Source organism: Pinus tabuliformis, chromosome J (assembly GCF_031772625.1).
Source record: "Pinus tabuliformis cultivar Carrire ecotype Pingquan chromosome J, CPIR1, whole genome shotgun sequence".
Classification (NCBI taxonomy): Eukaryota; Viridiplantae; Streptophyta; class Pinopsida; order Pinales; family Pinaceae; genus Pinus; species Pinus tabuliformis.
In genome coordinates, this window is record NC_142295.1 from 1223816436 (window position 1) to 1223840117 (window position 23682).

A 23682-nucleotide genomic window follows, 5' to 3' on the forward strand; every position below is an offset into this window, starting at 1 on the left:
CATCAACAAAGGCTTGAAGGACTTTGGAGAAAGAGAGCGAACATACATTCTAGCAAGGAATTTTCTTAGGGATGAGTTGCATTGGACATGTGGGATTCAATAGGCAAGCAAGATAAGAAAAAATCCGGGAGCAAGAAGGGATAAACATGTGAGAGTTACTTTAAGAAGCATGGAGGACAAGTCTAGGATCCTAAAGAATATAGGGTTGCTTAAAGGCACTCGTATTTACTGAGATGGAGATTTAACATTCACCCAACAAGAAGAAAGGAGGAAAAAATGGGAGAAAGTAAAATCAACAAGAGGGCGCAAAAGTGGGCATGGTTGAAAAAAGGGAAACCCCAAGTCACTGATAGATTAACACACAATAAATAGGGATTTGGAGCCCCACGAGAGTACCTAAACATGGTAAACTAGAATTGCAAAGGTTACCGATGAAAAAGGGGACCGGGTTGGGGCCCATAGCTGAGGGTAAAGACATTATTTGCCTTATGGAAACACATGAACATAATGGATGTAGAGTTCTAGATTTTGAAGGATACACTAAAATCCATGTTTAGAACGAAGAAACTAAATCAGGTAAATGACATAGAGGAATAACAGTCCTAATAAAAGAAATGTGGATAAAGAATATAAAATTGGAGAAAGAAGACACAAACAAGCAATTTATATGGCTGAAAATAACAGATATTGATGCAACAATATGGCTAACTACTTTTTATTTTGCTCCAAAAAGCTCAAAATTCTACAAAAAAAGGAACCTAGGCAGTGAAGACGCCTGTGCAATGTTAAAAAGAGATATCTCAAACTTTAGCACTAAGGGAGAAAAATTTATAACTGGTAATTTTAACGCTAGAACAACAAACAATCAATTCATTCAATTGGGCAGTGGTATGGGAGAGAATAACAATCCATTATGGCTAAGAGAGATTGAAGAACACCCTTGGAAGAGGACATCACAAGATGGGAAAGGGAAGGTTTCACACTTTGGAGCATAACTATTAGGCCTTTGTATCCTGAATGACATGGTTATATGTAATGGCATGAAAAAATGGTTGAAGTCTACTAGTATCACTTGTAAAACATACAATGAGCAAAGCCTAATAGACCATGTTATATGCTCTCAACAATTTATTTCCAAGTTGTTGAACTTTAGTATTGAATGTTTCCCGCTAGAGCTAGACTCTAACCATTTGTCTCTTCTTATTAAGCTTGGTATAAATACAAAATATCAAAAGGGAGGACATACCCAACACTCACGCAAGAAAGTTTATGAACAGGGGAGAATTATCTTAAATGAAGAAAATCAAGAGCTCTTTAGGGCTGCTCTTAAAGAACACCTCCAGTTGGCCAAAAACAACAATAGGGGCTGCGAGGATAATGAAAGAGATACAAGATACATTTTCAACATTATGTTGATTCCCTTAATACACAAAGATTTATATGTATGTAAGAGGTCTAGGCCTTTGAAGAGGATCTCAAATACCTTGTTAGCTAATCCTTAGTATGGCAAGGAGTGCAAGTATGTGAAAAGAACCCTCAAAGAAAATTCAAGCAAAGAAAACAAGATTATATATGAGCAATTGAAAAAAAAGAAAAAAAAAAGTTATGTGATTGCAAGAAGGAAGGAGTTAATTCATTTGGGAAAACATAATCCCAAAGGTTTATGGAAGGAACTACAACAAAAGAAAAAACAAATAGAAAAGAATATCACATATGCCCAATGGTTAGACTATGCAAAACTTCTATATGAGCGGACAAATGAGAAAATGAAGGCTTTGATAATTGTCTTCCTAACAAAGCTATTTTCGGTTGTGGATATTGAACAAGGTATAAAGAAATTGGAAAATGGTAAAGTGCAAGACATTGATAGTCTACAAGCAATCTTTTTAAAATGGGGAGTGGAGCTTCTAGCTCCACACATCAAGGAGCTCTTCAACATAGTCAATCAAGGTAGCTTTTTGGTTGAGTGGACAACTAGTGTTGTTATACCTCTTCAAAAAACTAGAGACATCAATAACCCTTCTAACTACAGTACTATTATGATCATGCCCCTTCTTCGAAAAAAATTTGGGAGCATGCTAGAGTGCAGAATTAGCGAGTGGGCAAAAAAAGAGGGAAAAAGGGCAAACGGGTAGGTTGGCTTCAAGCCTAAACATTCTACCATTGATCATTGCATCACTATGAGACATTTCATTGAAAAAGTTTGGGACAACCAAGGCGTGGAAGCATTATGTTTCTTTGTTGACTTTAAAAAAGCTTTTAATATTGTCCCTAAAGATAAGTTATGACACAACATGGAAGAACTAGGGGTCCCAAAGAAATATAGGGCGACTATTCACGAGCTCGATGAGCGGGTTAGAGCCAAAATTAGAATGAAGGAAGGCATGTATGAATGCTTTAGCAGTGGCATAGGAGTCAAACAGGGATGTCCTCTTTCCCCCGCATTGTTTGGTTTATATATTGATAAGCTTGAAGAGTGGATAAGCAATACCAAAGGAGAAGGCATATAGTTGGCAAGATATGTGGTGAAACTACTTTTTTATGTAGATGACCTTATTCTTATTGCTAAATCTGCACTAGGTTTAAGAGAACACTTGAAAACTCTTGAACTCTTTTGTTAAGATGTGGGAATGCAAGTAAATACCAACAAAACTAAATTCATGATTTTTTCTTTGAAAAGAAAGAAACAACTAGTTACTTTTATTTTTAAGGGCAACCCTTTAGAGGTTGTAGATGAGTACAAGTATCTAGGAATCGATTTCCACTATAGCTCAGGTGGGAGACATGCAGATCAAAGAAAATCCAAGGAGGGTGGAAAGCTTCATACCTTCTTCAGAACATGTGTAGATAAATAGAACTATGGAATTGGAAGACTAAGAAAACCCTCTCTGGTTTATTAGTGGTGCCAATTATCTTCTATGGTTTCGAGATACGGGGGAGCAACATGTCAAGCCACAAATGGCGACAAATAGAAATAATTCAAAAACATCTAATCACAAAGTAGCCTCAAAGTCAAATCAACGGTCCCATATGATATCCTTTTAGTTGAGTCTAGTATGCTTCCAGTTGAGGCTTCAATGATCATTCATTTGCTAAGTTACCTAAAGAAGGTTGAAAATATGTATAAGCATCGATGGCCCAAATTGGTTGTTGAAGAAGAGCTAAATCGTCGGAGAAAGACATGGATGAAGCAAATAAAAAAAGTGGTTGGGCAAATGGGACATAAATATGCATGACTGCCCTCATGCTATGGAGGAGATAAAAAAGTGGGTGTTAGAAAAATTCAGGATTGCCACGTGGAAAAAATAGGTAGGCAAAAAAAACATATTATGTCAAAGAATTTAACCTCGCGTGGAAACTTGATGATAGAGAGTATTTGAGTTCCTTAATCAAGGGAAAAGCTAAAATTTTAATTGCACAACTGAAGACTATCTCCTATCATCTAATACGTGAAACTGGTAGATGAGTGATCCCTAAAAAAGATTGGAAAGAACAAACTTGCATTTTTTGCATTAGAAGGGTGGTAAAAACATAATGACATTTTATCAAAGAACATACAACGCATGAAGTTATTCATCATCAATTTGATAACAATCTAAAGTTGAACCATCTAAATGAACTTTTTGAGAGGACAAGACTTCACAAAATAACAAATTTCTTAAGAATTTGAATAGCGGTGACTTTGTGGATGTCGTTAAAAATCATTCATTCAATAATAATCCCACACCATGTAACCGAGAGGTCAAAAATTGGACAAGGGTCACATGGGAAATGAGCAATGGACTCTAGAGAATCACTCGCCCAATGGCGAGTCCTAGGCGCGAATATAAACGTTTAAAATTGCATTTTCCCGGCCAAAAATATCGTATCAACCGATCGACTTCGTCGATGCCATATTAACCACTTGAGTAGGGGGTATCTAAAGCGATCTGAGACAACAGAGGGATTCATTCAATCTATTTATTTATTCATAACCCGCCAAGCTATCGTTGTGGCCTCTGTGCTTCCTAGAATAACCAAGGGATTCTTCTTATCTATCGACGAATACCGTCATTCATTGTTCAGAGAATGATGACGAAGCAAGCCGAAGAATTGAAGGAATATGGCAATCTATGCTTCAGAAAAAAGCGTTTTACAGCAGCAATTGATGCATATACGGAGGTAGGCACCACATGTTTTCTTCCCCACATTTTTTTTCTTCACATTCTGATATACACAGATACACAAAGGAGAGAGACGGGGAGATTGTCTCATAACCACAAATTGCATCAATGACAATGCATTTTGATCCCGGGTTGAGACCTCATAGTGCCAAGACAGGAATGCAATGCCCATATTGCAAAATATCTATGTTCAGCTTTTCTTTATATTCAGCCTGGGTGTTAATGCCAACATTTGTTGCGCTTGTTCAATCTGAGTTATCATTGACGAGTTTGTAACCCAAGCCCTAATCAGAGACGGTGTAGCATTTACGATAGGTTTCAGTAACCATATACCTATGGACTTATGGCATGGGTCATGCCCATTTTATTTCTTGGCTAGAACCTAACGAAACATGCTGCATGTTTCCTTAAAAATGTTCTTTCTCGGTGGTCCAGGGTTCACAGTTCTGGTGTTTGGGTTGACTTTTTTCTCTCCATCCAGTTTCAGTTCTCACTACCCAGATTCAATTCTCAGTTCACAGTTCTGGTGTTTGGGTTGACTATTCTCCTCTCCATCCAGGTTCAGTTCTCACTACCCAGATTCAATTCTCAAGTGACATGTTAGTATGTTGTGATAAGATTATAAGAGTAAACCATCCAAGGATGGAGATCTACTCAATGTGACTTGGAATGTATTGGTCCTTGCTAAGTGACAAGTTATTTCTATGGCTTGTGCGCTGTTGAATATATTCTTTAGGATATAATGACAGCCAGTGGATTTGATCTGGAGCTAGCCTACATCACTCTAATGAGTTATTGATTCCCATGGTTTAAAAAAAATAATTCTAATGTGTTGGTAGATGGGCTATACAAACAAAATGGGCTCCAGCTCTGATGCAGCGTATCTACTTTGTTAACTTAACCCATAACTTAACCCAGGAGTTGCACTTGGCTTTCTTTGTTGAGATATGCCGTGTTTACAGGTCATCAAGGAATCTGGCACTTCAAATTGGTTTGTGGGCGGTCAAGGTCAAGAGGACTTCCACCTGTTACTGGATGTGGTAGTTAACTCTGTTAATTTCATGAGACAGCTTGTCTTCAATATTGGTTTTGATTTAACCACTTAACAGAGCCTATTTGATGAGCAGTTCCCTTGTCAACATTATAGCAAGGCTTATGACCGTTTTCTTTTAGTACTGGATAGTTGTGGGTTGGAATTTCTGAAGTGCAGAGTTGCCATATGTCTCCATAAGTGACTGAAGCAAGGTAGGGGACAATGAAGTTCTAGAAAAACTTGGGGCTTCAAAGGACAGAGGGTTTGGTTTTTGTTAAAACATGGAAAATGTTGTTTTTGCTAATGATTGAGTCGAGAGGCTCATTCTATAGCCCAGTATGATGTGTAATTTTGTTTGTCCATCATCAAAGTTGAAATTTTTCTCATGTGGCCCCAAATAAAAATTAAAAAATAAATAAATAACTATACAAAATATTTGAATAATGTCGGTTCATAAAAAAATTTGCACGTGAAGAAATTGGATCCCTCTCGGCTCATGCTAGATCCATATTTAAAATAAATCTATGCTGGTTCTAAATTCTAATGATACCAGTAAAAACACTCATGGTTCAATGTAGACTGTTATGGGCAGGTAAGTGGAATAGAATCTGACCCAGAAATTATTGTGTAAGGAGTCTGATCTGAAACTGAAAGACAGATATTTTAAATATTTTTCTATGAGTTGCATTACAACCAGTGATTTGTACTCTGCTGCCAATTCATCCTTGTTACACCAATAGAATTCATGTCCCAGATTGCCCCACAATAGAGGCAAACTACTTGTCACAGCCATACAATATTCATGTCGTGGTGCCAATCAAGGGAGCCCTTATTTTTCCTGATCAATTTAATGAAGGATAAATTGAAGGGAATTTTTGTTGTTGTTGTGTTTGTGAATGATTTTTCCACTTGTTTTTCTGCTACAAATATTAAAGTTAAAATACCAATGTATTTTTAATATTTACTCGTCATTTTTCAGAAACTAATTGCGCCGAGAGGCGCTCTCTAGCTCAGTATGGAAGAGATGTTGTAATGTCTTGTTTTGTAAACATTTTGACTCAGTCAAATTACATAAAATTAAATAAAATAATAAAATAAATAATTAAAATGAAATCGAGGTAAAAAAGATCTTGTAATGTATTGTGATGTAAACATTTTGATTCGGTCAAATTACTAGTGGTTTTTGGATTCCTAGTTTTGACAATCCATGGTTTTTCCCATGGTATTCTTTTCTAATATAGTCTATTTAAAGAGATAAAATTCCAATGAATTTTCCCTTTTTCCAAAGAGAAGGATTTGGTCGCTGGGAAAAAATAGCTTTGAGATATCGATATGTAAATTCTTTCAATGGCAATGGCATAGAACAAATGTTGGTTAAATGCTTGAAATGAGTGGAAATCTAACCCCAACCCCTAGTATGAATATGATGGTTTATACCGAATCCATAGACTCAAAATTCAAAAATGTGAGGGCAATGGCTTTGTCGATTTAAGGCGACTCCTACTTAAATCGATCTAGTGAAGAAACCTAGTGCCCAATGTGTAATACTATGGTTTATAGCGAGTACATAGAAATTTGAGTGTAGTGACTTGTCAAAATTGTTACAGTGTTGCGAAGTTTATAAATTAAGAATTTCTACCCTCCCCAGGAACACAAACACTCTTTCATTATGCAAAGTTATAACAGGAAAATCTAGTTCGTATTGCCCCATTATAAGAATCTCCACATGATTTGTTTAGTAAGAGAACGGTAACTCATTTTTAGTGATTCAATCCATTTTCAGTGCTTAGCACAAGAAGTTGTTTGGGGAGATTAAGCCTTCAAGTAAATTGACAATCTTACTGCAAGGCAAGTTCTCGCATGGAAAGATAACTAAGACTACCTAAATTCTAAATTCCATTTGGTTTGTTAATGGAATGATAACCCATTTCTCAGTGTTTATTCCATTTTTAGACCTTCTGGGGAGATTGGTCCTTCAAGAAAAATGTCGGGCTCTACTGTAGGCAAAGTTGCCTAATGCAAAGGTAATGAGGAGTGCCTAAATACTAATTTCCATATGATTTTATCGTGTTAGGGAATTATAGTCAATTTTTAGTGTTTAATCCATAATCAATGTTTAGGCTCACATGAAGCGAGGGCTAGGTCAATGCTTCCGGTAAAATGCCAAGCTCTACTATAGGCGGAGTTATCACATGCAAAGGTAATTAGGACTTCTCACTTTTGAATAATCTCCATATGATTTACATAGCAACAGAGGGACAATCGATTTTCAGTGTTGATCACAGTGAATGCATGTAGCTTAGTGAAACCATAGTGCATATTATTTACATAGTGGTTGATTGGTGGATTGTTTATAGGCATGAATCTCGGATTCGTCCTATAGGCCCCACGAATCCCGAATCCATCATATCCGACACGATTCTCTCGAGATTCGTGTCCAGAAACCATGACACGTCGAATCAGATTGCGTGTCACGATTTTGGCTGCGTGTCTTGTTTTCCAGGACTCGTTAGGTGGAAAAAATGACCTGTGCGTGTATGAAAAGGCCGCATTTGGTCATTACAACCACGCATATTTTCATTTGGCAGCGTAGTGACATTTTCCTTAATCTTCATTTTCATCCTTTTACTTAAATTTTTAACATTACCATGAAATGGCTCAGGATGTTTGAGAGTGGTTCCAACCTCATTGGATTTCATATGGAGAAAGTAGAATTTTAGATTTCATTCAAAATCCAGCAAACTTATCAGTTTTTTAGGATTTTAGGATTGTAATGTTTCCATTGAATTTTGTCATGTATTAGGGTATGGAACTCGTATTTAATCAAGAGCACCAATCCCTCTATGTACCTTGATGTTAGTGACATTGGTTGTCGAACTCCTGTATCATGACCCTCCTAAAAATGTACGCATCACTCAAACAAAATCTTGACATGACATGTTATGCTTGTTCTATCTTATGTTAATGCTTAAAGGGTGATATTAATGACAAAGATCCCTATACAGATACAGAGGTAATGACAAAGGTACCTCTGGATATTAATGCTTAGAGGGTGATATTAATGACAAAGATCGTGATTTTCCAACAAGACTAAAAAATTAGACATTTCTTGTGGTGGCAAGAGGGCCAAGCATAAGAAATAGATAATAGATTGACATGTATTTGAATTTTGTATGTACTATGCATGCTAATAGCTATAGATGAAGATCTATATTTGAAATCAATAAATTTGTATCATTAATTAAAATTTGTGTAAGAAATATCAAATTTTATATATATATATATATATATATATATATATATATATATATATATATATATATATATATATATATATGTATATATATATATATATTTAATATATATATATATAAATATATATATATATATATGTATTTTTAATAAAATAATATATAACGAATCCTACATGTCCTGTTCCGGGGGGTCAACATGTTCGAATCCGACACCACGAATCCCGAATCCTACGAATCCCGAATCCTCGTGTCAGGTGACTTAGTTTATAGGTTAATTTTATTTTGCCATCTCAACTATATGTCATACATGTACAATGATTTTGTCCTATCTTCGCCACAGATGATCAAATGCAGGGCGCGTCTACTATTAGTTGTAGCCAAAAGGATGGTCCTCTAGGTTGAACACGTTGGTTGGGAAGGAGAGGGTGAGATGGAGGGTGAGGTGGTGATTATTTTGTCGAAGTTGAACAAAAGAGGAGGGCAACAAATGGGTGGCGATCGAACAAATACCAATAGCTCCCTTAAGGGCACAATGGTTTGGATTTTGATATAAAATGATTTATCCTTTTAGGGATTTTGAACACACTTGTGTCAACAGTCCAAGAAGCAGGGTACAAAACAGAGGACAATTTTTTTCAAAGATCATTTGTCATCATTCAACCCAACTTTGTTATTGTAATCCCAATTTATGCAAAATTATTGTAAATGATTCTAGTATGACTATGAAGCCATGTAATAACACCTAGGTAAGCCTATGATTTTTGTCAAAGGATTTCATCCTAGGGAGTTTTTTAACCTCCCTGAATTAAGTGTGTTTGTAAAAACACATAATTGACAGAGTTTTTCTCTCGACTATACCCTAAAGCTAGGGTGGAATTTGTTGACAAAGTCTTAGGTGAGTCCTAGTGTTTATCGAGTCTATGTATTTTTCATACTTGTTAGGATATTCCAACACATAGGAATTAATTAAGTATAACTTTGTCTAGTGTATAGTTAGGTAAAGTATGTTTCTTTAGTATGTACATTTTGTAACTTACAATCCGACGGTCACGGTATGTTCTAGACATAAAGTGATTTGACGGTTTGTTCTCTCCTCGGTGTTATTGGCACTTGATTCATGGCTTAACACCTAATTGGTCCATGATATCTATTTAAAGAGCATGGAGGGTCATTTGTTTGTGACCGTTCATGAGAGAAACTTATGTAAATTTTCTTTCTTTTATTAATAATATTGCCTGAAGTGGCTGCATTGGCTTAGGCCGTTGACTGTTTCCCTCTTTGGGGGTTTTAACCACATCAAGAATACCAGTGTACTGATTTGTGATTTGTTTGTGAGTGGTGTCCTTTGGTGTTCAATTTAAGGAAGTTACCCTGTAAATTCTTACATTGTATCAAAGCCATTTGAGGGCCGCATCCGTTGGTGATCCAAATCTGAAGCCGGTACAACTACATCCTACTGTCGTTTCCTAGATCTATTGTTTCTGTTCGCTTTTGGGCCGAGAGGACTGCTCTATTGTGTTAGGTGCAACTGTTCCAATGAGGAATCCCTTTCGTTTCACGCGAAAAGGTTTCAGGCAGCCCTAGCTACGTCATTTTTAAGATTTGGAGGTATATAGTCTTTATTTGCAGTTATAGTTATTTATCTCTTTGTTTATTCGGTTTATAATCATCTATAATTTTTTTATTACCAAATCTATAACTTTCATTTTTGCATATGCTCTTTGCCTCGCGACTCTGCGATCTGGGCAAACCAAAAACATAAAGAAATGATTTTTCTCATGCGTATGCTCTTTTCTGCCGCGCTTTAGTGTGATCTCGGAAAATCAAAAACACTGAGGAAAATTTCTAGTTTCAGGGGGACTAACCTCAAATCTAACTTGAAGTCATAAGGCTTGTATACTTTTGCTTGTTGGTTTGGTTTGTGTGGTTGTTTTTTTTGTTTTGCAGGCAAAAGGGGGTTGTTTCAAGTAAGCACGCACCCCAAAGCTGCAGAGAGCAAAAAAAACCCCTTCTTCATTTCCAACAATTACTAAATCTTTTAACTAGCTCACTTGGTCTAAAGTTAATTTATGAGAATAGAGGTCTTAGGTTCAAGTCTTTCTTTTTGTTGAATTACTTTATCAAAAAACACATGTAACCTATGTTTTAAAGTTACTTTATGTAAAAGTGTTCTCACCCATTATATAAAGTGAGTCACTTATAATTCTAAAGTCATTTTATCTTTTATTTAAGTTACAATGTAGTGGATAGCTCATAAAGTACCATTGTAAAAGTGACGTTCACTTATTTATAAAAGTGGGTCACATAAAGTAATATTTTTAAAAGTGAGTTAATTAGATTAAGTTTGGAAAGTGGGGATTTTTGTTTTGTTTTTGTTTTTTTATTAGTATAACATTATCATCAACTTCCAAACATTCACATGGTTCCTTGGCATCTTCAACAACCTTCATCAAAAAGCCATAACTTTTTTAATCCAAAAGCCCTTTTCAGATCCGCTTTTTTTAATCGGCTTAATTTTTAAAGATCTTTCCATTGGACTTAGTTCTAGCATCTATAGCTTCAATTTCTTTTAAAATGGAAAGTCCATGTCTAGTTATTTTTGACAACACTAATTACTTCCAATGGCTATCTTACATGGTGGATTTATTTAGAAGCAAAGGTCTTTATAGAATAGCTTTAGGCCTAGAGTCTAAACCTTTAGATGAAGATAAGCAAGCCAAATGGGTAAATAAGCAAGATCAAACACGTGAGTTGATAGGGATGTCTATTTCTCCAGGCCTTAGATTCTTGGAAGGTGTTAAGGTTAAGAAGGAAGATGGTAGCCTTATCTATTCCATTCTTACTAAGTTAGGACCAACCGACTCTGTGTTTGTTTCCACCTTCCATTCTACTAGAGAAGCCTTTATTTCTCAATGACAAGATTACAAGTCCCCCTCTTTTGATGCCTTCTGTGATTCTTTAATAAGAGAACAAGAAAAACTCTTACATCTTGGTTTTCTTAATACTGGGAACTCTTCTAAGAAAGCCTTAACAGCCCAACAACAACCAATTTTAAAGAATCCTAAGAAGTAGTATTCTAAGAAGAATGGTGCTAAACCAAACAAGGGTCTTAAGCAATTTTAGTCTCAAAATGAAAAATCATCTCAACAAAATGACAAGGCAATTAAAAACAATGGGAAGAAGACTGATAGACATTGCAACTTTTGTAATCATGATGGCCACTTAGAATTCAAATGCTTTAAGAAGATGGAAGCCTTGGAAGCAGCAATGAAGAAGCATAACATTCATTTGGAGCACTCTTCAACTTCAACTTCATCTTCAGGAATAACACTTTATGCATGTGGTTGTCAAGCATCTGGGTTTGGTTATGCACTAAATGTATCTTCTTCTTCTCATTGTCATGACTCATGAGTGGCTCATTGATTCTGGAGCTTCTTATCACATGGCCAAAAACAAAGCCATGTTTTCTTCTTTAAATGATTGTAACACCGAAAATATATATGTTGGTGATGATAGATCTCTTAGTGTTGTAGGGACTGGAACTATTCATCTAAACAATGGTCAGTTTAATGATGTATTATGTGTTCATACCTTATCCTGCAACCTTCTATTTGTATATCAGATAACTCATTCAGGTGAAGGTAAAATTGTCGAATTTTCACCTCATGATGTTGTAATTAAGGACCTAAGAGATCCTAGACAGATTTTAGCTATTGGCATTGCTAATAATTCTACAAGGTTGTATAAGATTGACAACTTTGGGTCATCAACTCTTCCCTCGATATTTGTTGCTCATAATGATGAAGTGAACAAACTTTGGCATGAGCGATTTGGTCACTTAAACTATCGCTCCCTTCAAAATCTATGTAAAGAAAATATGGTGACACGTCTTCCAATGGTATCTTGTAGAGATGGTGTTTGTTCCGGATGTGTACTCGGAAAACATCATTGGGATTGGTTTTGAAAAACGTGTCTCTTGGCACACCTCAACCCCCTGACAGTTTGTGCATAGTGATTTATGTAGTCCGCTTCTAGTTGTTTCATTCTCTGGTTACAAGTATTTCTTAATTTTCATTGATGATTTCTCTAGATGCTCTTGGGTATACTTATTAAAACTCAAGAGTGAAGTCTTTAACATGTTCTTGGCCTTTAAGGCCTTTGTTGAGAAACAATCTGGACATCAAATTCTTAAGCTAAGATTTGATAATGGCAAAGAATATGTTAACAACAAATTCATCAACTTTTGCACTGAGCATGGAATTCAATTGCAACATACTATTCCATATACTCCACAACAAAATGGTGTAGCTGAAAGGAAGAATCACACCTTAAAAGAAATGACTAATTGTATGCTTCAATCTAAAGGACTTAGTTTTAATTTTTGGGCAAAAACAATTAATTGTGCAAATTACATATTAAATCACACTCTTACTAAGGTTTTAAAGAATATCACTCCAAAAGAAGAATGGAGCTCAATTAAACCAGATGTAAGTCACTTTCGTGTTTTTGGAAGTGAAGCATGGGCCCATATTCCAGATGAGAAACATAAAGCCTTAGAACCTAAGAGTGAAAAATGTATTTTTGTTGGATATTCTGAAGATGTTAAAGGATATAGACTTCTTCAACCTAACTCCAAAAATATCATCATTAGAAGAGATGTAAAGTTTGATGAAAATATATCGGCCTACGACTTAGTTCGACGGATTTGGCACTCTCTCTATCTCTTCTACTTTTGAAAATATTTCTTCTTCAGATGATGACAACGAGGATGACAATCTGCTGCCAACTTCTCAGGATCTTCCTTCAGCTCCTTAGCTTCCAAAATGGGTCCGCGCTACTCGGGATGCAGCAGGTGCTCTTGCAGGTGATCCTACATATCAACATCGTACATGTTCTCAGTTCGATAGAGCCTCTTCTTTATTGGCTCAGGTTTCAGCGAATTATGACTGTGACACCTTTGCAAAAGCTTTAGGTCATCTAGATTGGTATACAACTATGAATGAAGAATATCATTCATTATTGGAAAATGATACATGGGGCCTTGTTCCTCTTCCAAAGGGATGAAAACTTGTTAGATGCAAATGGGTTACAGAACCAAGTTTGGACTAGATGGAAAAGTTGATAAACATAAAACTCGTCTTGTTGCTAAGGGTTTTTCACAAGTTGAAGGCATTGACTATACTGAAACCTTCTCCCCTGTTGCCAAAATGAATTCTATCCGCCTTGTTCTTTCCCTTGTTGCCTCTTTCAAATGGGAAGTCCATTAGATGGATGTTAAATCCGCCTTCTTGCATGGGGACTTGCATGAAGAAATCTATATGGAACAACCTCTTTGCTTTATACAAAAAGACTCTAGCTGTCGGCTTAAGAAATCCCTTTATGGTCTCAAACAAGCCCCTCGTTCTTGGTATGCCAAAATGGATAGCTTTCTTTTAGATACTGGCTTTTCTAGGTGTCATTCTGACAATACTGTCTACACGAAGAAAGTGGGGAAGTCCCTTATCATTCTTGTTCTTTATGTTGATGATCTTATCCTTACTGGTAGTGATCCCAACCTTATAAACCATCTGAAGTCTAGCCTTAAAAAGCAATTTGAAATGATAGACTTAGGACACTTGCATTATTTTCTTGGTCTTCAAGTCTTGCAATCCAAAGAAGGTATTTCCCTTTCCCAGTCCAAGTTTGCTTGTGATCTTCTACGCCACTTTCACATGGAAGACTGTAAGCCAACCCCTTCTCCCTTTCAATCTGGAGTCAAACTTTCACTCACTTGTACTTCCCCTGAAGTTGATGCTACCTTATGCCGTCAGCTTGTCGGAAAACTTTTGTATTTGACCCGTACCGGTCCTGACCTTTCCTTTGCTGTTGGCCTTATTGCTCGGTTTATGCACAAACCACATGAAAGTCATTGAAAAAGCAACTAAAAGAATACTTTGTTATGTTTGAGGTATAGTTCAGTTTGGGATTCATTACAGTGTAGGAGCATCTCCTCTATTGATTGGTTGGTTTCATTGATTTTGATTGGGTTGGTGACCTTGATGATCTGAAGTCTACTACAGGTTATGTCTACACTCTTGGTTTTAGACCTATTACATGGGTTTGCCAGAAACAACGTGCCATTTCTCTTTCTTCAGCAGAAACAAAGTATTGTGGCGCCGTTGAAGCTAGTAAGGAAGGCTTTGTCAGATCTTGTCAAATTTTGGTTTTTAGTACCAACATTCGACTACACTTTGGCGTGATAATCAAAATTCCATTCAACTATGCAAAGATCTAGTCCAACATCAGCGCAACAAACACATTGAACTACACATGCACTTCATCAAAAAGCTCATTCATGATCATGTTCTTGAAGTGCAATATTGTTCAACCGATGATCAAGTTGCAAACATCTTTACAAAGGCTCTCACAGAGGCGAAGTTTACTAAACTTCGATTTATGGTTGGAGTTCATGAAGTTGTCAGTAAGGGGGGATAGGCTCTAATGCCTCCTTCCTTCTCCTATTGTGTCATCTTTGTACATCCTTCAATCCTATCCCAAGTTGTTCTTAAGGGGGGATGTTAGGATATTCCGACACATAGGAATTAATTAAGTATAACTTGGTCTAGTGTATAGTTAGGTAAAGTGTGTTTCTTTAGTATGTGCTTTTTGTAACTTACAATCCGACGGTCACGATATGTTCTAGACATAAAGTGATATGACGGTTCATTCTCTCCTCGGTATTACTAACACTTGATCTGTGGCTTAACACCCGATTGGTCCATGATCTCTATTTAAAGAACATGGAGGGTCATTTGTCCGTGACTGTTTATGAGAGAAGCTTATGAAGATTTTCTTTCTTTTATTAATAATATTCATGATCTCTATTTAAAGAACATGGAGGGTCATTTGTCCGTGACTGTTCATGAGAGAAGCTTATGTAATTTTTCTTTCTTTTATTAATAATATTGCGTGAAGTGGTTGCGTTGGCTAAGGCTGTGCACTGTTTTCCTCTTTGGGGGTTTTAACCACATCAAGAGTACTGGCGCACTGATCTGTGATCTGTTTGTGAGCGATGTCCTTTGATGTTCAATCTAAGAAAGTTACCTTGTAAATTCCTACAATACTAGATCATATTGTGTTGCAAAATTGGGTAGTGGCTTGAGGGTCTATGTTTAAATGTGTATTTCTTCTTCTAAGGGTTGAATTAATTTGTAATATCTTAATGTAAAAAACATTTTAGTGCATGGTTACTCATGGTTAGACACTGTGGCTAAAGTATTTGAGATTGGACAAAATTATTAATCCCCTCTAGTCATTTAATTAATTTTTCTGGCAAAAAATAAAAGGAAAATAATTTGTCAGAAAATTAATTAAATTTGAGCAAAAAAATAATTTGAGAGAAATTAAATTCTCTCAAAGTGGAAATTCATCAAAAATTTGTGGGTCAAAAAAGAATTAATTTTTGGAGGTCCTCCAATAAGGGAAAAATGGATTTTTTAAGGAAATTTGATCCCTTGGACCTTGGTGGTTAAGTCAAAGTGAGTTTTTGAGGATATTAGTCCAAAATATTATTTTTTGGATTAATAAAAAAGGGTTTTTAAGAGAAATTCGAATTTTTCCTCAAAAATAAAAAATTGATGGTGGGGATCAACTTATTTTGAAAATAAGATCAATGGATGGGATTATTTTGATGAGGATCGAGTCAACTAGCCGTTATTTCCACATGGAGGGGTTTTCTTCTCTCATTTTCTATATAAGGATGTTATCAAGCTCCTCATTTCCATCTTTGGATGATGTAAACGATTATCTGATGTACTGAGCAAGGCTTTGCTGGAAATTGTTTTGCAATTAATAAAAAGTCTTTGGGGTTCAATTCAAGGTGTCTCTCATTTGTTGATTTGTGCTATGTGCTGGTTATTTATTTGATATGCTTTGAGCTATTATATTGTTGATTATTATTTCAATTGCTAGTAGTAGGAGCATCTATTGGTATAAATATCTTGCCTTGGGTGTTGGGATAGAGGAAAGACGTTGAACCTAGTGAGATCTAGCAAATATCTCTAGATATATAGGGGATTTGTGTGAATCAAACCCCTCTTGATCTAATAATTTATCATTTGAAGTGCATTGAGCTATAGGTTGCACCCACCCTTGACCTCCAAGTTCATAGATTGTGAAGGGATCACACCCTTGTTTGGCTCCAAGTTTTGATCTAACGGAAATTGTATGCAGGAGGGCTTTGAAAAAATTTTAAAATTTATTTCTCTCACTATTTTAAAATTATTTACTTGTGCTACAAAGTTTAATATGCTAGTGAGAGCAAATTTTATTTTGTAAATATTGTAAATAATTGTAAACTATTTTTCCACTAACCCTTGTTTATTTTTTGAAGTTTTGTAAATAATTTTTGGAGTTTTATTTCAAATTTTGTATATATTGTGTTCTCGGGTCTTCTCTATTTCATTTGTGCAGGTGATAGCTCAAGGGTTAGAAGCAAAAACCAATTTCTGAGCCATTCGTTGAAGGAGGCTAATCTAGGTCCTTGAGGGTAAGATCTAGCATTCTCAAAGCCTCATTGCTTAAAGTCCAAGCCAAAAGAGGAGGCCGTAGACATTTTGTGGCATTTTGCAATGAAATTTTTGCTTTGCAGGGGTGCCGCAAGTCTTAGAGGCCTTTTGGGGGTAGCCATAACCCTTTTGGGGCCCTCCTTACCCAGCCACAACCTTTCGAGGGCTTATCTCATCTAGTTGCAGGGCCTAGAGCCCTTTTCCCTTAAGTCGTAGACTTCTTGGACCTTCCTTGGGGCCGCTGCATGCCTAGAAGGGTTTGTAGTCCTAGGCTGAGGCCTTTCTAGGCCTTCTTCCGTCAATGCTAGGCCTATTTAACCCTAGCCTTAACATACTTGTACTTATAATTGGCATTTGGCATCTTACTTGTCACTAATATTTAGTTTTGCAGACCCAAGTAAGGATTTTGGTACTAATAGTTTATGGTTGCAGGCTTGGGTGAAGATTTGACAAGGGTTTCAAGTGGTATTGCCATCAATTTTTAGCATTCTTGAGCTAACGTTGGTCTTGCAAGTATTGAAGAAGAGCTTTAGTCCATCGAAAGTTAACTAGCCACCAAACAAGGCCCTAAGGCCTAAGGGTTTGTTCTCTTCCCTCTTCTCTCCTCCACTGTTTTCATAATCGGATTTGAAGCATCACATTTGCAGTGGCATAATTTCTATAGTAACACTCTAAACAACCCTAAAATCACATTCATATAAGCTCATAATTATTGCACAACAATCTCAAAATGATAGGTCGATTTTTGTGCTTTGGTTTTCTAGCTTTTTTTTCAAGTAAGATGTATTTATATTAAACTTGCAAATTCAAGAATTCATACAAAATTGATAGGCATGGTCGACTTGACTGATAGCCTAACCACCAAAAAAACATTTCCATCTTAGACAGTTTGTAAGGCCTGATACATTTCACCCTACTGCCCTTTGAACTAGCATTATTTACAAAATTTGTGGCAAAACACTCCTTGAAGGAGTTGCTAGAGAGACCACTGCTCAACTGACTCCTGAAACCCTGAACTAAAGGTTGCAGATGACAGGGCCACAGGGCAGATAACCAAAAAAAATGACCAAAAAACCACACCATGAACTTAGCTGGGTTTGATTAGTCCTCCTCGACTGTGATGGGCTTCTTTGGCATCTCTCTAGGAGGAGCACCATTCGTCTTCATCTCGCCAATAGACACACCTTTGAGCTCCATCTTGATGGGGGACATGTATTTCCCTACGTGATCCTTCTCGGCTCGACGCTTGAGAAGCTTGTAGTGTGGCGATTCTTTAGCGACAAACTTCTTGTGGTGAACCGTTTCAACATAAACATTAAATTTATCATTCAACATATCTAATTTTTTTCTCCCAAGTTTCTCTGGGTTGTATGTTCTCCTGAATGGCCAACCCCATGATGGTTTTCATGGTCTAGGTGAGCTCAATAGCCCGATTGAAGAGGTTTTCTCTGGCTTTGGTGAGTCCCGAGTCTGGAATCCACTTGAATTGTGCGTCCACCTCCTCTATGTTAGTATGCCTCCTGATTTTAGTGGCTTGCTCCTCTAGACGATTTACATGCTCCTGAATCTCTTGACGGATGGTGTTGTGGTAATTTATAACAACTTGTTGAGCGGCCATTTTGGTCCTAGTTCTTGGCTTCATGTGGAGATGCTACCAACGATCCATGTTTCGGCCTCTTGTTTGTCGACTTGACGAGGGGCTGCGACCAGAATGTGGGGTGCGAGCCATACTTGGTCTAGCCAGAGGGAGTGGATGGCAAGGCTTGGGGCCCAGAGGACAACGAGTAGGGGAGTGAATGAGAATGAGCAGCGGAGAATGGATGAGAACAAGTAGGGGAGAACAAAGAAGGGGGTTAACATAAGGCTTCCAAGAGTTGGGGAGGTTGAGGAGAATAATGAGAGCATTAAAGCAAAAAGGCTGGCTTGTACGACGAAATCACTCCCCAGGGTGGAATGATTCGTTCTACTGGTGGAGGGGCAGGGAGGGTAGCGATTGTAATCCGAAGACAACTTGGAGATTAGAAACACATTAGGAAAATCATTTTGCATGGTGTTGGTGATGGAGCTCATGGCACAATCTCATAGGTATTGTATGAGTTGATTAGTGGCAATTTGCGAGCGAGTAGGTGGGTTGGGAGGCTTATTAATACTGCTATTGTTTTTGTCCTTTTGATTGAGCTTTTCACTCTCTTGACGAAGAGGGCTGTCAATTATATCTTGCCATGCAAGGGAGGTTAATGTGGCGTTGCCAATTGTCCCCTTGTTTGCCAGTTGGTTAGCCACGGAGTTGGCCTTCCTTTTGACTTCCTTGAAGTGGACCCCACCTAATTCGATGATATGTTGTTTAATGTGCTAGAGAGTTTTTGTTAGCCTCCAGTTTGTGGTCACTTTGCTGACCGAAGCGCCATGGCTAAAGCTTGCAGGTAGCTAATGTGGCCAGTTCTGAGTCTCTCTCAATGATCAGCAAAATGAATTGTTGGTCCCTTGCAATTGCGAGCTCGTGCTCTATTGCTTGAGGCTATGCGACATTGTTTGTTTTGATCCCCAATTTTCCATGGAAGATCGAGAAAATTTCGCCCCTATGATTTCGAAAGATACCATCGAAGCCTGCAGTTTTGTGGTTGCCTTTGGATGCCCCATAGTAATTGAGTTTGATAACGTTGATGTTGGGAGGGGACTAGGGATCAGGGATCTTCGAGCTAGCAAAGGGAGATTTGGGAATAATGAGGGGAATGTTTTCCAGGTCCAAAAGTTGAAGGATGAAAAGGTTAGGAGCACCCAGAGGGCCCTGCATTGGAGGAAGACTGGAGATAGAGACTGATTTGCGAATTATCTTTTTGGCTTTGGTAAGTATAAATTTCCCTAATGTCTTTCCATATTACCCAACAAAGGGTCCTTGGGAGTAAGTTCCAAGCTCTGTTGACCACCCAATGAGAGGTGACGTGAGGTCGCCAATTATCTAGTGTGTCTTGAAGTGATGCTTTGTTTTTGTTTGTCGTCTTGAATACTTAAGCTCCCTCCTCCCAGAGAGTTGAAGCATAGTCACAAGAGTTCAAAAGATGATTGATGGATTCTTCTTGGTTCTCACATAGACAACATCGTGATGGGCCTGAAAGCCCTCTTCTCCATAGGTTATCCCATGTTAGAATTTTGCCATGGAGAACCATCCAGATGAAGAGAGTTGTTTTTGGCCATTGTTGTTTAGCCCATAGAGAGATCCAACGTTGACTTTGGTCCAATTGTCTATAACTAGCAAGATAACCATAGGCTTCCTTAAGGTTGAAGACACCAGCTGAGTTTTTACCTCGCCTTAGTTTATCATCCTCCTGATCCAACAAGATTTGGTGCTCCTAAAGAAGCCCCTTAAAAGAGTCCCAGTCGAAATTGTTGGGAAGGGGTTGCTAGTCTTGTCTGCTGAGCCATTCTCTCCATCTGCTCCCTTGAGGGGTTGGTTTTTAGTAGTGAGCCACGCGGGTTTTCCCTTTACCCTACATTGACCTTTGTAAGGGGCATGGTTCTCATCATTTAAATTCTGGAGCTATTGCCATGCATCCTCCCAAAATAGAGCAATTTCCCCATTATGTATCTCCCAAAATCTATGCTCTTGGATTAACCCTCTATTATTCCAAGCCTGGTTCCAGATGGTTGATCTCGAGACCTGTCCTGATAGTTAAATGAGATCCCTTTGACGATGGTTGGGAGTGTATTTAGCTTTCGAAAGTTGAGCCCAAGGATAGTGGTGGGGATGTCCAACCACCTCTGCCATGGTTTTGCTCCTAGGGCCTTTCCCATGGTTTTTGGGTCTCTCAGACCAAGCCCACCAACTTGTTTTGGCTGTCAAAGCTTATCCCACCGACGAGGGCCCATTTTCTTTTCTGCTCGGATCCTCTCCAATGGAAATTCCTTTGAATGTTGCAAATGGTGTTCAAGATAGATTTAGGAGTTGCTAGGGCTGAGAAGAGATATAAAGGCATAACTTGGAGAACATATTTGACCAGAACAAGACGACCAAAAGGTCCAATTGGAGAGTTTGTTTTCCAGGCGGTTTAGAAGATTATCCTAGGTTGAATTTCTTAGGGGCTTGTTAGTGAGAGAGACTCCCAAGTATTTTGAGGGGAGTGAGTTATTTTGGAAGCCAAGGATTTTGATAATATTTTGTTGGATAAGGGGCAAGGTGTTGAAGATTTTTTTTTGATTTTTGCAAATTGATAGTGGTTCCTGAGGCATCAGAGAAGAGGTTCAAAATATGCCTGAATGTTCTGGCCTTTGCCATAGTTGAGATGCCCATGAGAAGGGTGTCATCAACAAACTACTCATGAGTGGGAGTTGAGGGATTGGCATAGAGTTTTAATCCCATTAATTGATGATTGGTTTGGGCATCATGGAGTGATCTTATGAGACCCTTCGCCATGAGAATGAAGAGGAAGGGGGATGGGGGGTCTCTTTGCTTGATTCCTAGGGTAGGCATGAAAGGTTGGGTGGGGGCACCATTAAGGAGAATGGAGAAAAAGGCTCCTGAAACAAGGGCCATAATCCAGTGATTGCAGTCCTTATTGAAACTGAAAGCTCTAAGTACTTCTTGCATACATTGCTAACTTATTTTGTCAAAAGCCTTTCACATATCGAGCTGCATTAACATCCCAGGGTTCTTCAAGGTTTGAAGCGAGTGGATAGTCTCATGAGACAAAATGATACTGTCCAAAATATATCTCCCTTCCACATATCCTGATGGGTTGGGAGAGACCAGAAGTGGCAACAACGGTTTGAGCCTATTGGCTAGAACCTTAGAAATGATCTTATATATCATGTTGCAAAGAGCAATAGGTCGAAATCAGTCAGGGGTGTCCGCCCCCTCTTTCTTGGGAATTAAGGTTAGAAAAATTGCATTAAAGGCCTCCAACACTGTCTTGTTTTTCCTTGAATCTTCCACTATTGCATGAGCTTCGTCTTTTATAATGGACCAACAGACTTTAAAAAAGTTAGTGGTGAAGCCATCTAGCCCAGGGGCTTTGCTCGATGGCATTGACATAACAACCTCCTCAACTCTTGCATGGTGACTCCATTAAGGAGCATGGTGTTATGGTTTGGATTAAAAATTGTGGGTATGCTATTGACTATTTCCCTGATGGCTTGGGACCTGTCCATATTGGGATCCTCCAGGAGGCATCCATGGAAGGTGTTCAATACCCCAGGTATTTCCTCCTGAGTGCATGCCATTTCTCCATTTGCTTTTTTAAGGATGAGAATCTTGTTGGCCTTCCTATGTTGGATCATGGATTGATGGAAGAACTTGGTATTTCACTCCCCACATTTAACCATCAAATTTTGGATTTCTGGTGCCACAACTTTCCTTCTTGCTTGGCTTTTTCTTCCCATCTCCGTTGTAGATCTTTTTCCTCTTGCTTCATTTGCTTTGTTATTCCCCACTGAATGATTTTTTGCTGGAGTTCCTCCATCCTCTTCTCCAAATCTTTTTTGTCGGTGAGAATGTTATCGAAAATTTCTTTATTCCACTATTTGATTTTATTCTTGATGTGCTTTAATTTATGTTGAAATCGAAACATTTGGGAGCCTCTTTGGGGAGGAGTATCGTTCCACCATTCCTTCAGGTTGTTTTGGAAGTCGGGGTGGTCCATCCAAAAAGCTTCAATTCTGAAGGGCATATTCCTGGGGGCTTCTGAGAGATGGATTTTCAGGGTGATGGGCAAATGGTTCGATACAACATGGTGAAGGATTCTGCCATCTGTCTCCAAGGTTGCAAGGAGGATGGATCCCTAAATTAGGAATCTGTCAAGACGTGAAGTTATTTGTCTATCCCCACCCCTTAATTTGTTCCAGGTGCAAACACCATTGGTGGTCTGCACGTTCATCATTTTCATCAGATCTAGGGCCTCACTAAAGGCCTTTGCATCCTTGTGTAATTTCTTGAGACCTCCTTTTTTCTCCGAGAGATTGAGAATCATATTGAAATCTCCATCTATGACTTTGTGGGGGTAAGGCAGCTCATCGTTGATTTTTCTTATGGTGTTCAACATGCAGATTCTATCAGCTACTCTGTGTGGTCCATAAACATTGGTGACACATTATTTTAGGAGTTCCGATAATTTGCAAGACTATTGTTATGGAGATCTAGGTAGCTATTGTGGTTTTAAGCTTGAATGAGGATTCCTTCCAAAGTGTTAACTGTCCTCCCGCCATATCTTTGGTAGCGTTTGCTATGCAGTTGTAGCCCTTACAACATTGCTTCTAAAGTGCTGGAATATCCTAGATTCCTAATTTTGTTTTGTGAATGAGCACAATCTTTGGTTTGCTTGCCATTATTTTCTGCTTTAGAAGCCTTTTTTTTGCGGCTCCATTTAGACCTCTAATGTTATGAGATCAAATTCACTAAGAAAGTGTTTGAGTTAAGGTTAGGGCTCTTACCTTTCCCTCGTTTATAAGCCTTGTTGCGAGTTCTTGTAGTAGTTGACTTGTTTTCTCGCCCCTTTTTCTTCCGGGTCCTTTGGGATTGTATTGGTTAGTTGGGATGTGAGACTTTATACCCTTGTTGTTGTGGTCTTCACGCTGTCTCTTTGCTGTAGCTTGCTTGAGCTCATCTTCGAATAGGTATGCTTCCTTTATTTTCTGTATGTATTCCTTCAGGATAGCTTCTAGGCTTCTCTTCTCCCAAATTTCCACTATCGTGT

At 38.0% G+C, this 23682-nt stretch overlaps 1 protein-coding gene across 5 annotated transcripts in view; it reads left to right on the top strand.

The window, feature by feature from the left end:
• The first annotated feature begins 3786 nt into the window (after positions 1-3786).
• The window catches only part of LOC149231541 (E3 ubiquitin-protein ligase CHIP-like), a 200788-nt gene continuing 180892 nt past the window's right edge, over positions 3787-23682 (top strand). For 2 of the 5 annotated variants that reach the window (XM_089379223.1, XM_089379226.1), the window contains exon 1: positions 3788-4161. In XM_089379223.1, the coding sequence (XP_089235349.1) occupies positions 4069-4161 (93 nt within the window). In that variant the 5' untranslated portion in view covers positions 3788-4068. Of the gene's footprint in view, positions 4162-23682 lie in introns of all 5 variants that reach the window. The other 3 variants (XM_089379225.1, XM_089379222.1, XM_089379221.1) reach the window with 3 other exon arrangements.